At 40.2% G+C, this 13,851-nt stretch overlaps 1 protein-coding gene across 2 annotated transcripts in view; it reads right to left on the bottom strand.

The window, feature by feature from the left end:
- Window positions 1-13,851, bottom strand: part of plcl2 (phospholipase C like 2) — a 145,742-nt gene that overhangs the window by 36,812 nt on the left and 95,079 nt on the right. Inside the window, exon 4 of one of the 2 annotated variants that reach the window (XM_002932407.5) lies at window positions 12,563-12,766. The exons of the other annotated variant lie outside the window; for it this stretch is intronic. Within the exon in view, the coding sequence (XP_002932453.1) occupies window positions 12,563-12,766 (204 nt within the window). The remainder of the gene's footprint in view (window positions 1-12,562; window positions 12,767-13,851) is intronic. 2 annotated transcript variants of the gene reach the window in all.

Here is a 13,851-nt window from a genome sequence, read left to right as displayed (position 1 = left end):
AACAGACAAAACCTTTAAATATTTGCTCTGCAAACAAATGGCAACATATTTCTTGTTTGCTAGTGGCCTGTTAACAAGAAGACATAAGTTCTATTAATTCTGATTACATTTTTTTTGAATGAATCAATTACATTTCAATGCAATCATTGGTTGATTTGATCAAATTTACTACAAGTTGTAATTTCTAGAGTATTAACATTTCTCATTCTGTGTTTGATAAATCTGCCCCATTTTCCCTTTACTGGGGTGCTGTTAAACTTCTGTTTTTTTATTTGTCCTACTGTGTGTTAGTCATTGATAATTATTCCAGTGAAATAGCCACATCACTACAGAAAACACTCCTTATCACACACACACAAAGCTACGCATACAAAAATATGGAGATTAGCAGATAAAGATTCCTAATGGTGGACTGGCTTCTGTTAGTATTCCCCAGAGACATCCATCATCGCTTGCAGTATAGTATATACCCTGTCTGCCCAGTAAACTAGAATGCAAATCATTAGCATGTTATGCAGGATGGTACCACACTCTTACATGTGCCCAGAAGGGTTACATTTTGGAAGGAGCGTCAGAAAAAAAGCTAATAAAACTTTAGAGTGATACAGTAGCTTGCTAGCAACACATGTTTAGATGGTACAGTTGATTGGTAAACACTGAAGAGGCCCTGGATAAGAAAATAATCCACATGGAACCCAGATGGATAGCAATGTCCTCCTCTGAATTGGGTGGGTCTTTATTGCTCTATCTTAACACGGTTCTTTTGTGAAAAATATATGAAATCTATCAATATATATTTTAGTGTTTTTCATACACAAGCAAAAATAACTGCGGTAGCCTTTACTTGACTAGCCATTCACCGATCACAACCCACTAAGAGACCAGCTCAGTAACAATAACTCAAGCACTACCTTAAACTAAAAAAGGACTAACACAATAGGAGTCAAGTATGTCTGCAAGCACAGTGGGCAACGTGCGCTTTTCCCTGTATTGAGTTTCACTTTCATGAAAAGTACTTGCATCAAAATGCACTCAGCACGGTCCTTTCTGCCTTCTGTTCCGAATTGGGTCACTGCTACGCCTATTGACGCAGGGGAGCCCTGTAGCTACCACCACCGCCTGACTAGGCAGTAATTCATGGTTCCCTCAGTGCCCTGCATCAATAGGGCCACTCTTTTACCTAAAGAATCGGGCACAGGCGTCATTTGCACAAAAAACACTAGAAATGGCGGTAGGCAGACTAAAGGTGGCCATACACGTGGCGATCTGACGATATTTCGTACGACCATCGGTCGCACGAAACATCGCAAGATCCGCCACACACCATTCAGGGCTGAATCGGCAGGTAAGGAGGTAGAAACAATAGGATTTCTACCTCCTTCTGCCGATTCAGATCTGAAGGGAGAATTTTGGTCAGGCGCCTTCTATGGCGCCCGATCAAAATTTTCCAACTGGTCCGATCGGCGAGTCGGCCGATATCAGCAGCTTCCTGCGATATCGGTCGACTCGCCGACATACCATACACGCACCGATTATCGTACGAAACAAGGTTTCGTACGATAATATCGGTGCGTGTATGGCCACCTTTAGATAATATTCGGCACAACTGTGCCAGAATTGTGATTAAGCAAACACACAGTTGCATCTATTTTGGCGAGTTGGATGCAACTGATGTGCAATTGCCTCAAGAGAATTGCTCATTTGTGTCCACAATGAAGCTGGAATTCGAAAAAAACCCAGTGCATTGTTGAAGAAAACATGGCAATTGCACCCTAATAGGTTTATTTGACCCAGTCTGTCAGAAAAATGCCAAAATCGATATATATATATTTTTTTAAAGATGCTATTTTTCTTTGCCAAAATGAACAATTATCTCAAAAATAAATGAAAAGCGCTTTGCACAGTGTTGTGGCTCTTGAGCGTTCTTAACGGAATTAAACACATTAGCAAGTCCCATAACAGTGCTTATTATTGCTGCACAAACAAAGCCAAAGCATAGCTTTAGCTCTTATATAATCAAAAACTAAATGGCTCAATGCATGTGTATAATGTATATAATTATAATAATTATGATGCTGAAGAACTTATTCTTTACTTTCTACTACAAGCTCATTAGTTGTTATGCCTGCGGTCCTGTGCACGATACTTACGCCAAGGAAGGGGAGGTTGGGTGTCAAATAATGTTGAAATGGTTAAAACAGATCCTGTGGCAGTGTGCTGCATATGTATAATATGCCAGCGCCAGCCCTCCCACAAGGCACGCAGCGTAAGTGTGGCACGCACAGTTCCACACAACAACTACCATTGTGTACTGGTGGGAGTTAGTCTGCAAATCAGTGTTTTATTTGGAATGAATTCAAGCTGGAAATGCAGCAGAAACTGTACCACACAAGCTCTCACATAACCAGACATTTTTGTAGCAACTTCTAGCAGTGTGAGGTACTTCCCTGGCATGCTTTCTGCTTTGTATCATTAGAATGCATGCCCTAAGCTGGATACATGCATGCTACATGAAATGGCATTCCAAGCATATGAATAAAGCAATAAAGATTAACCATCAGGAGAGATTGACCTCAACAGTATTATTTATTGGCGAGCAGCTAATCCCCCACTGCTTTACTGTGTTAGATCTAGTAAGATGAAAGGCTCCAGAAAGCATAAGCTGGAACGGTGCTTTATTTACTGCAGCCAGAAACCAACACAATTTTGTACCCCACTGCATGAAAATCCTGGCAACCTGACTATAACCTAATAATGTTTATAACATTTAATAACCTAAAAAGCCAAATGTTTAGATTACCCAGATTCACACACATAAATAATGAGGATGTCAGCAATGTTAACCTTTACACTAGTTATGGTGCCTGAAAAAAGTGCTGCAACAGCAAAAAGTAAGGAATGGAGGATTAAAAGGAATAGCGCTGTGTGCCATCTTACTGTGTCCCATTGTCTTAAAATGGTGGTTCACCTTTAAGGTAACTTTTAGCATGTTATAGAAAAGGCAGTACTTAGCAACTTTTCAGTTGGTCTTGATTTATTAATTTTTACAGTTTTTGAATTATTTTCCTTTTTCTTCTGCCTCTTTCCAACTTTGAAATGGGGGTCACTGATCGCCTGCAGCTCCACATGCATTTTAATGCAAATCAGAGGCTGTGAAAATTTCAAAAGTCAAGCAAAAGTCATTTTTCTTATTCACAGTGAGTGGCGTGTGCGCCAGGTTCTTTTGGTGCATCTGTACTGCGCCTATTAAATCTGGGTGCTCTGGGAACCCTTGAGCAACGGCTTGGTTTGGAGATGGCGGTAGCTTCACAGTTTTCCTCTGTCAATAAGCGCTCGGCACTCATTTTGGAACAGAAGACAGGAGGAAGGCAATGGTATTAAGCAAAACTACATGGTACTGGAAGAAGCAAATACTGGCACAAGTACCCTTAATGAATGGGATTTTTCAATCAACTGACTGCTGGGCCTTAAAATCCAGGGCAGTAAGTAAATGACTCCTTATGCCATTATGTATAAGTAGCTGAAGCCTGTATAATAGTTAATAAGGTTGTCATGAATGGTTATTGGTTGTCAGCAATTGTCAGGCCCAGATTTGTGGAGAGGCCACAAAGGGCCGGGCCTAGGTCGGACATCTCCCCACTGCTCTGTATGGGACTTTAAATGTATGCGCATGAGCACTCGTGGCTGCGCGTGGGGGGTTGGGTGCTCGCAAATTCACGCATGCGCGTTCAGGGGGTGTGCAATGGGGCGATTGACAGGGGCGGCCTTGGGCCGCCGGGAAGATAAATCTGGCGCTGACAATTGTCATATGGCATAAATGGCATTTTCACTTTGTACTATTTAAAAAAAAGGTCCCAAGAAAGGCTGGCAAAATTTGACATTGTTTTTTCCTTTAATTGTCAAAATTGTGACATTAAAGGAAAAAAAAAAAACAACTAAAGAAACTGGGATAGTGGTGTGCAAACCACCCTTACTGCATATTTGTATTTGTGTATAGTCTCAGTGGAACCTATTATGGAAGGTAGGACCATTATTGCCTTGGTATAGAGGGTAATTTGTTTTTATGTTTAGGAATCACAGAATTAAAACTGTGGCATTGTGTTAGCCGGTGGCAAAAATAATAAATAAAAACTAAAATACAAAAGTATTGTAGAAATGATACCTATGTTGGCTAACAAAAATACATTGCAAGCTTTTGGAGCTCTAAGGCCCCTTCATTAGGCAAATGCAAATTAAAGCTGGAATGGCACAACATATATAGTGTTAGATCCTTCATAAGCAATAAATTAGGAAGTTACAGATGGTCTTCAATACCAAAGCGTGTGATACACTAGTGGGACACCACTTCTGCAATCAAAACCACAGGCTTCAGGACAAGAAGATCTAAATTCTAAAAGGGAACTTTAAAACTGAACGACAAAGAAAGATATATGAATTCAAATGTACATGTACAGTACATGTTACATAGCAGATGACAGATAACTTCTGTAAAATACAATGGTATTTTTTTATGTGCCTGTGCCTTTTCTCCTGAATGGCTGTGTAGCCTCTATATTCCAATAATAATAATAATAATGTTGCAGAAGGACTAGTTGGCTATACCATCCAACAATTTGTCCCAGCAGGAGCACCCCTGTGCCAACCTCAAAATCCACAGGCTCTTCCCTTCTATGTATATGATATATATGGACGGCTTTATCCTGTGGTTATACAAAGATACCCTGTACCAGTTGTGTCGAACCACTATATGGCAACAACTGCTCATAGTTCAGCTTTGCATGTAGGAAACTAGTTCCGGCAAACTTCTGAGTAGGGTGAAAATTATATGCAGCTATCTAATGCAAATATTAATATGCAACAACATTGGATTGCAGAGAACTCTGCTTTACAGAACCCATTAGAACAGAGAGTGGACAACAACAGCAAGCATGTGGAAAATAAAAGTCCACCAAAGCCTGATATTTCTGCTACCTCAGTTGTTCAGCAGTCTGGCAACAGTATGATTGAGTCCTCTAAACAGAACAAGGCATTTAGTGATGAACCTTTTTATGTCCATATCTACAGAGGAGCATAATAAACTGAGCCCTAAACTGTCTGATGATTCAAAGGTTAATGCAGTAAGTGAGAAAAAAACCCAAAAAAGGCAACAAAAATAAAACATTAACTGGTCAGCAGTGTTTCTGATGAACCAAAAAAGAGAAAGCGAAAAAAACCACTGATCCTGCTGATCAAGGACTTGCCAAAAAACATTGCAGCAAACTTCAGCAAAAATTGTTTGAATCAATGAATACATTTCATGCTCTTGGTAAAAAACCTTCTTTGACAAGTCAAATCAGAGAACCTAAAGAACAGGCACAAAATCAGTGTTCAAAGCCAGCTTCACCAAAATGTGGTCAGGTTCAGACCAATAGCAGGAATCAACAAACATTAACATTGAAGAAAAGACCAGCTCCAAGCTTGAGCACAACACCAAAAAACATCCAGTCTGAGACAAAAATAAAAAAATCACCTCCTCAGCGTGAAGAAAAGTGGGAAGATCTCCTCAAACAGTAGTAGTTTTCTATTCAATTTCCACCAGAGGAAAGAGAAGCGCTAAAAAGAAAAGCCCAACGGGAGAGAGAAGAGGCCTGCCAATTTACCGCAAGGGGAAGGGTGCGGTTCTTTAAACAGCGGCAGCGCGACATGGACCTGCCATAACTAGTGCATAAATGATTACGTACTTTTATAGTATTATTGTTGAGCAATACAGCTATATTAGTAAAAACGTACTTTAATATTTGTACAGTTTACAGCTGTGTGATTCAGCTTTATATGGAAATGTTTTTTTTTAATTTATAAATCTATTTTTATACATAGCTTGCTAAAGATATTTTTACAATAAAACTGTTTTTATATATTGCTTTATAGAAATAAATACATTTTGTAAATAGTTTTCTTTCTTCCTTGTAATATGTAAATTTGCAAATAGTTTTCTTCAATAAAACTGTTTAATTCGATCTGCTTGTGTTATCTGAAACAGGGGTGGCAAAATTAGCGCTCAAATTAGTATGTTATTCCATTTATATTATGGGACCGCAACACTACACCAAAATGATTTCAAGGTCAACCAAAACTTCACAAAGATGACCTGTTTTACAAACAAATATATATCAATACTAATTGCTCATGGTTCCACTGGGCCCATGTCTGGTCCAATAATGGTGACATCCCTGGTGGCTCAACATTTGTGTGGTCAATTTCTTGCCTCTTCTTGCCAACAGATCCAACCATGTGTATCATTACAAAGAAAATGGAAATAATTTTTAAAAGATACATTATTGGATTAAAATAGTCTATGAGAGATGCTCTTCCCATAGTTATTAGCTTTCTAGATAATGGGTTTCCGGATAACGGATCCCATACCTGTATTTTGAGTGTTGTGCCAAGGGCTTTCCCTGCATTTTTATTTTAGCTTTGCATGCTGGAGCAGGGAACAGACACATCTATCAGGGATGTGAAAAGTATAGTAAAATGGATAGTAACACATTCTGGGTCTCAACAGGAACATATAATTATGTTTAGTAAAAAAAAAAGTGTTTCTGTGCCTTTCCCACCCTTTCCTGTTTGCCTATGCCATTGCAAGGAAGAAATTAACTAATGACCTTTCAATTTAAGCAACTGGTTAGAGTGAACAAGCAACCAATGAATTGGTCCAATAGGAGAAAAGTAAAGGCAAAGCCTGGACGTGATGATGTAAACTGATCAGAGAGACCGAAGAAGGACTGATTAAATAGGTATAAAAAGCATCTTTTATAGTGAAAGCGCTGTTGGGGGTTTAAAATGATTTGGGCTTTAAAGGTGAACAACCCCTTTAAGGAAAAATACACTGAATGAATGCAGATACAGATGATGTGCACTGTCAGCCTCATCATTTTGGCTGCACACAGAGTTAGTGTAGGAAACCAGGGACTAGGGATGCACCGAACCCTGACGGATTCTGTCGAATCCCAAAAATTGCTGCACGTGCAGCACGTGGGGAAAATTTTTCCCCTCAACATTTAACCCTTTCCAAATTCTAATTTGCATATGCTTATTTATGCTAATTAGGATTCAGATTCGCGTTCAGCCAGGACCATGGATTCGTCCAAAACCGAATCCTTCAAAAAAAGCCTGGATTCAGCCCGATACTAATACATCTTAGTATTATACTATTACATAATCATGTTCCCTGTAGTAAATGCCAAACATTGGCTCTGGGTACAGTATTTGTCTGTAAAGGAGACATATAGCAAAGCGAATCCTACTATAATTTAGTAGGCAATAATGAATAATACATGGTGCAGGTTTCACTCTGGGCTAAAATAATCATTAATTTTAAAAATGGCAACTTTATTGGAGCTCCCTATAGATCTAATACTGACCCTGTCAAATAAGTAGTAGGTGCATACTAACGTTCCCTGCCAAAGGCACAGTAGGAGGGGAATAGCCAATGATATTGTACAGATGTTAATAATTTTTGTTATATTGTTAATTATTTTGTTATTTTTTTTGTAGCTTACAGCTGTGTGATTCAGCCATATATGGAAATGGATTTTTTAAATGATAAATAATTCTATTTTTATACATATCTTTATAAAGATCATTTTATTAAAAAAATGCTTATTTTTATATATATATATTGCTTTGGGAAATAAATACATTTTATACAACAGTTTTCTAAAGACATTTTTATAAAGCTGTGGAATATGTTGGCGCTTTATAAATAAATGTTAATAATAATAATGTATTTTATAATTTCATATCTGTGCAATTCAGCTATATCTGTATATAGTTTTCTTTATTTCTTATAAATAGGGGTGCTGCCTGGCGCCCCCCCCCCCCTCCATGTTCATGTTATAAATTTTTTTAATTTTTTATTTAAAAACAAAACCCTAAAAACTTACTGAACTAAATTAAAAACTAAAAAAACGTAATTCTTACAAACGTGCTCAATTAAATATTTGAAAAAGTTGTAACGTAGATTCTACTCATCACATTTTAATTTTTTTTTTCTACTCATCGTAATTAAAAAAAAAATTCAAATGAAAAAAAAATCACTTAAATGTTTAGTAGGAGTGCTAACTCTAGTGTTGTAAAGATATTGCCTTAAACCGTTGCGTTCTAATTCTTTGTTAGTTGGCAAACTATATGTTTCTAGAAGCAGGTGTGTGGCTTGAAGCATTTAAGCCAGGGTTCATGTACCCTTTCTTACATATATGCCATATTGTCAGTCAAGCAAAATAACATTGTTGGTAAAAAAAACATAATTAAAGGATGATAGTGTGTGGCTCCTCCCTTGAATCCTGAAAACATTATCAGTGTTGCTCCTGAGTTTCACATTCCACTATCATTACATACACTGGTACAAGGACACAGTGGTTTAGCTAAGCTTCATAAGAAAACCCAATAGCTATAGGAAAATGTATGGTTTCTCTGAATTCTTTTTCACTTCTGCGTAGCTAGGGTTGCTACCTTTTCTGGGAAAAATTATAGGCTTTCCTATACACAAAAATAAGACATCCCAGATCTGAATGAATAAAATATTCTTATTAAATACTTCGTTCTTTACATAGTTAAATGTGCTGGCAACAAAATCACACAAAAATTATCAATGGAAATCAAATTTATCAACCCATGGAGGTCTGGATTTAGAGTTACACTCAAAATTAAAATGGAAAAAAACACTACAGGCTGATCCAACTTTGATGTAATGTCCTTAAAACAAGTCAAAATGAGGCTCACTAGTGTGTGTGTGGCCCCCACGTGCCTGTATGACTTCCCTACAACACCTAGGCATGCTCCTGATGGGTTGGCGGATGGTCTCCTGAGGGATCTCCTCCCAGACCTGGACTAAAGCATCCACCAAATCCTGGACAGTCTGTGGTGCAACGTGGCGTTGGTGGATGGAGCAAGTCATGATGTCCCAGATGTGCTCAATTGGATTTAGGTATGGGGAACGGGCAGGCCAGTCCATAGCATCAATGCCCTCGTCTTGCAGGAACTGCTGACACACTCCAGCTACATGAGGTTTATTATTGTCTTGTATTAGGTGGATCCCAGGGCCGACCGCACCAGCATATGGTCTCACAAGGGATGTGAGGATCTCATCGCGGTACCTAATGGCAGTAAGGCTACCTCTGGCGTGCACTTGGAGCACTGTGCGGCCCCCCAAAGAAATACCACCCCACACCATTACTTGACCCACTGCCAAACCAGTCATGCTGGAGGATGTTGCAGGCAGCAGAACGTTCTCCACTGCATCTCTAGACTCTGTCACATCTGTCACATGTGCTCAGTGTGAACTTGCTTTCATCTGTATATGTGCCATGGTGTAGATGGAAGCGCATAAAGTTGAAAAAACAAAGTAAAAATATAGCGCAGATCAATGGGATAAAAGGATCAAAACAAATAAGAAACGTGTATGTTAAATCAAACACCAATGCTAGGTAAAGTGACCCCAAATTAGATGTTGTAACTGCTCACCAGATCATCTTAGTAAGAAGCATATAGGTAAATCCCAGCCGGGCATTGATTGAAGAGGGACCCAGTATCACAATATATATAGGATAGAAGATGAGGCAAATATAGTGTAAAAACGTTTAATGTAATAAAATCCTGCACATTACAGGCTACTTACAATGTAGTAGTAGTATAAAACAAAATCAATAGTAGCTCAACGCGTTTCACGTGCTCTCTGCACGCTTCCTCAGGAGAAAAATAAAGTATACAAACAACGGCCTAAACATCCATATTAATAACGATCCTAATTAAGACTTAAGTGAAGGAACCGCAGGTGGAGATACGTGTATGGTGCACCAGGAGCAAAATCGCGTAACCGTGGCGACGAATAGAGACCGCTAAATGGATAGGCTGCCGCTCGCCACGGGACCCATCACCATGGAGACGCGTAAGCTCCGGAAACCAGGAACGATGGCGTGCATCAATGGATGACGTGTGCCGCACGCAGAAGCAATGCGTGCAACCATGGTGACGAGCACGGATCATAGGAGATCACAGAATGTGCTTTCATCTGTGAAGAGCACAGGGCGCCAGTGGCGAATTTGCCAATCTTGGTGTTCTCTGGTAAATGCCAAACATCTTGCACGGTGTTGGGCTGTAAGCACAATCCCCACCTGTGGATGTCGGGCCCTCATACCACCCTCATGGAGTCTGTTTCTGACCATTTGAACAGACACATGCACATTTGTGGCCCGCTGGGGGTCATTTTGCAGGGCACTGGCAGTGCTCCTCCTGATCCTCCTTGCACAAAGGCAGGGGTAGCGGTCCTGCTGCTGGGTTGTTGCCCTCCTATGGCCTCCTCCATGTCTCCTGATGTAATGGCCTGTCTCCTGGTAGCGCCTCCATGCTCTGGACACTACGCTGACAGACACAGCAAACCTTCTTGCCACAGCTTGCATTCATGTGCATCCTGGATGAGCTGCACTACCTGAGCCATTTGTGTGGGTTGTAGACTCTGTCTCATGCTACCACTAGAGTGAAAGCACCGCCAGCATTCAAAAGTGACCAAAACATCAGCCAGAAAGCATAGGAACAGAGAAGTGGTCTGTGGTCACCACCTGCAGAACCACTCCTTTATTGGGGATGTCTTGCTAATTGCCTATAATTTCCACCTGTTGTCTATTCCATTTGCACAACAGCATGTGAAATTGATTGTCAATCAGTGTTGCTACCTAAGGCTGATGCCACACCAGGCGTAGGGCTGATTTTTTCGGCAAGCGGAAAAACGCTTGCCGAAAATTCAGCCCTACGCCTGCTACTTGTGCCTGCACCCGAATGAATGGGATACGCTCGGGTGCAGGCACATGTAGCCGATATACGCACGAAAACGCGAGAGAATGCAAAGTCTCGCGTTTTCATGCATATATCGGCTACATGTGCCTGCACGCGAGCGTATCCCATTCATTCGGGTGCAGGCACAAGTAGCAGGCGTAGGGCTGAATTTTCGGCAAGCGTTTTTCCGCTTGCCGAAAAAATCAGCCCTACGCCTGGTGTGGCATCAGCCTAAGCGGACAGTTTGATTTCACAGAAGTGTGATTGACTTGGAGTTACATTGTGTTGTTTAAGTGTTCCCTTTATTTTTTTGAGCAGTGTATATCAGTAAATAATTCCCTTTTACATTTGTTCCCTTGAGCCACATTTAGGGCTCTGGCACACGGGGAGATTAGTCGCCCGCGACAAAACTCCCTGTTCGTGGGCGACTAATCTCCCCAGATTGCCATCCCACCGGCGAAAATGTAATGGGATGGCATACGCGGCGGCGCGATTTCAGCAATTTACATTTTCGCCGGTGGGATGGCAATCTGGGGAGATTAGTCGCCTGAGACACGGGAGATTTGTCGCGGGCAGGCCGTGTGCCAGTGCCCTTAGTGATGGGCTGTGTGCTCCCTCAGAGATCACCTGACAAGAAACAATGCAGCTCTAACTGTATCAGGAAAAAAATGTGTGGGAGTTAAAGACAGAACTTTTCCTATTAAAGGAAAACTATGCCACTCAACAGTGTCTCCATAATAATATTTTGCATTAAACAGCTCATATGTAAAACCCTGCTTCATCTAAATAAACCGCTTTCATAAAAATATACTTTTTTAGTAGTATGTGCTATTGGGTAATCGTAAATAGAAAATTGCCATTTTAAATATCAAGGGCCGCACCATGGGACCATATGATTTACTGTGCACGCAAACACACCAAGGGCACACATACATGTTAGGTCAGATCAGCCAAAAAATGGACAAGATTATGTCTTTTCTTCCTGTTCCAGTTAAGCAATCATTAGTTAATGGTGGTTAAGTAATCATTCTGGGGGTACATGTATGTGTGCCCTTGGTTGTTTTTACTTGCACTGTCAATGGTATGATCCCATTCTACTTAGGATTACCCCATGGCGCATAATAATAAAAAACAATATTTTTATGAAAATGGTTTATTTAGATAAAAGCAGGTCTTTACATACGAGTTTGCAATATAATTGAATAGAGACCTACATTTTTCAGGGAGTGTAGTTTTCATTTAAGCGGTGGCATAAAATTATCTGCAGATTTAAAGCACCGAGTTATGTGTTGTGTTGCAAATCTCCAGGTACAGACGCCCCAAAGAGTAATGTGGCTAGCGCACTTAGAGGGGAGGCAGAGATCGCCATATTATACATATGCCGCAGGGCATTACAAGGTGCACAAAGGGTCAGCTTTGACCATTTCTGTGTCTGCCCTGTTACTGCACATACTCATAGAATGATAAGTACTGTGCCTTTTAATGCAAACAAAGTAAAATGATATTTTGCCTAGAGACAACAGTGCCTTTATATGGTCCTAAACAAAGCAAAAGCTGAAATATCCAGTAAGCATTGTACAGTGTACAGTGCAATAATTACATCTTGTGTGGAATTAAAACCTTACAGCAAAACCCATGGTATGTCAGAGGAAATCGATTTCAAACACACTTAATGTAGCATTAAACAGTATGGTTCACTGGAAGGACTCAAATAAAATGCTAATAATCTGGAATACATAAAGGAGACACTTACAGAGTCATATGCTGCTAAAATCCTCTTCATGACCTCTGGAACTGTTCCTTGCAGCTCCATTGTTGGATACTGTTCGTTGAGGTTCATTACCACCACTGGTGTGTTGTCAGGCCCAGCCAAGCGGGTAGATAGTGCCATGATGCACTGCCTGAGATTAGCTACGGGAGACAGACCGCACAGCTCTTTGAATGACACCACTGTATTCTGTGGAATAGGAATAGAAGCAAACATTTATTTATTTAAAGCCCATTTATCCGTAATGAATTTATTCAGATTTCTGTCTGGAATGAACAGCGTCCTTGAAATGATCGATTAAGAGATGTTACAATTGTCATATATATATATAAGTGGATCTGAATTATTAACATTACTAGAAACCCTGTATTTTATATACTAAACTTTCAGTACAAGACCCAAATTTCACTAAAACAGTAATTATGTATATCTTTAAATCTGTCCACAATAGCTGCTCGTCTTGGATTCTTGTTAAGTCATCTTCTGAGTCTAAATCAGGCCATACACATTAAGAGTTTTGAAAGATCTTTTTGTTATCATAGGACCAAGCTTATCCTGAAATTGTTTAAAATGACAATATGTCCATCAATAAAAACGACCATTTCAAGCCATATTGTCTAGCTGAAGCTAGGAAATCTACTTGCTTTGTCCTCCAAACAACTGGACAATGGACAAATTTACATTTTCAAACCTGCCCAATTGATTTTCTGACCGATATTGGATGAAAGATCGGTGCACACTAACCTTATCATAATTTGATGGTTTTGTCAGATCACACTAAAATTGATCTTTAAGGAAGCAAAAATCATTATGTGTATGACCAGCTTAAGGGCAAGGGCACACACAGCATAGATACCCTTCTCCCAGCCATGTGTTTTTCAGTCAGGCTGAGAGAAGCTGATCCACTTACCTACACTGCAGCTCACAGTGCGGGCACACAGAGTGGAGCGGATAAGAGGTCAGACTGAAAAACACAAAAGCAGACATTTTTCAGGCTGCCCTTCGATCCCCTCGGCCCTGTGTGCCCGCACTTGGTGCAGCGTAGGCAAGGCACTGCTTGGAACCATTGCATGAATACACAATACGTGTTGTGATCCCTGGTAATTAATTTTTTTTTGCTTTTTTGGGTGATTACCCAGGACCACCGCATGTAATATGTTTTAAATACAGGAATTCCAAATATTGTGAATGGACAGATATTTTTGGGCACTTCGTCACCCGTAGAAGAGGGGGTTTTCCACCGGTCAATAAAGCACTCTGTGGGCGCTAAGGAA

Source organism: Xenopus tropicalis, chromosome 6, assembly GCF_000004195.4.
Source record: "Xenopus tropicalis strain Nigerian chromosome 6, UCB_Xtro_10.0, whole genome shotgun sequence".
NCBI classification, from domain to species: domain Eukaryota; kingdom Metazoa; phylum Chordata; class Amphibia; order Anura; family Pipidae; genus Xenopus; species Xenopus tropicalis.
The sequence above is the reverse complement of the archived record's forward strand: the minus strand, read 5'-3'. Positions and strand labels throughout refer to the sequence as shown.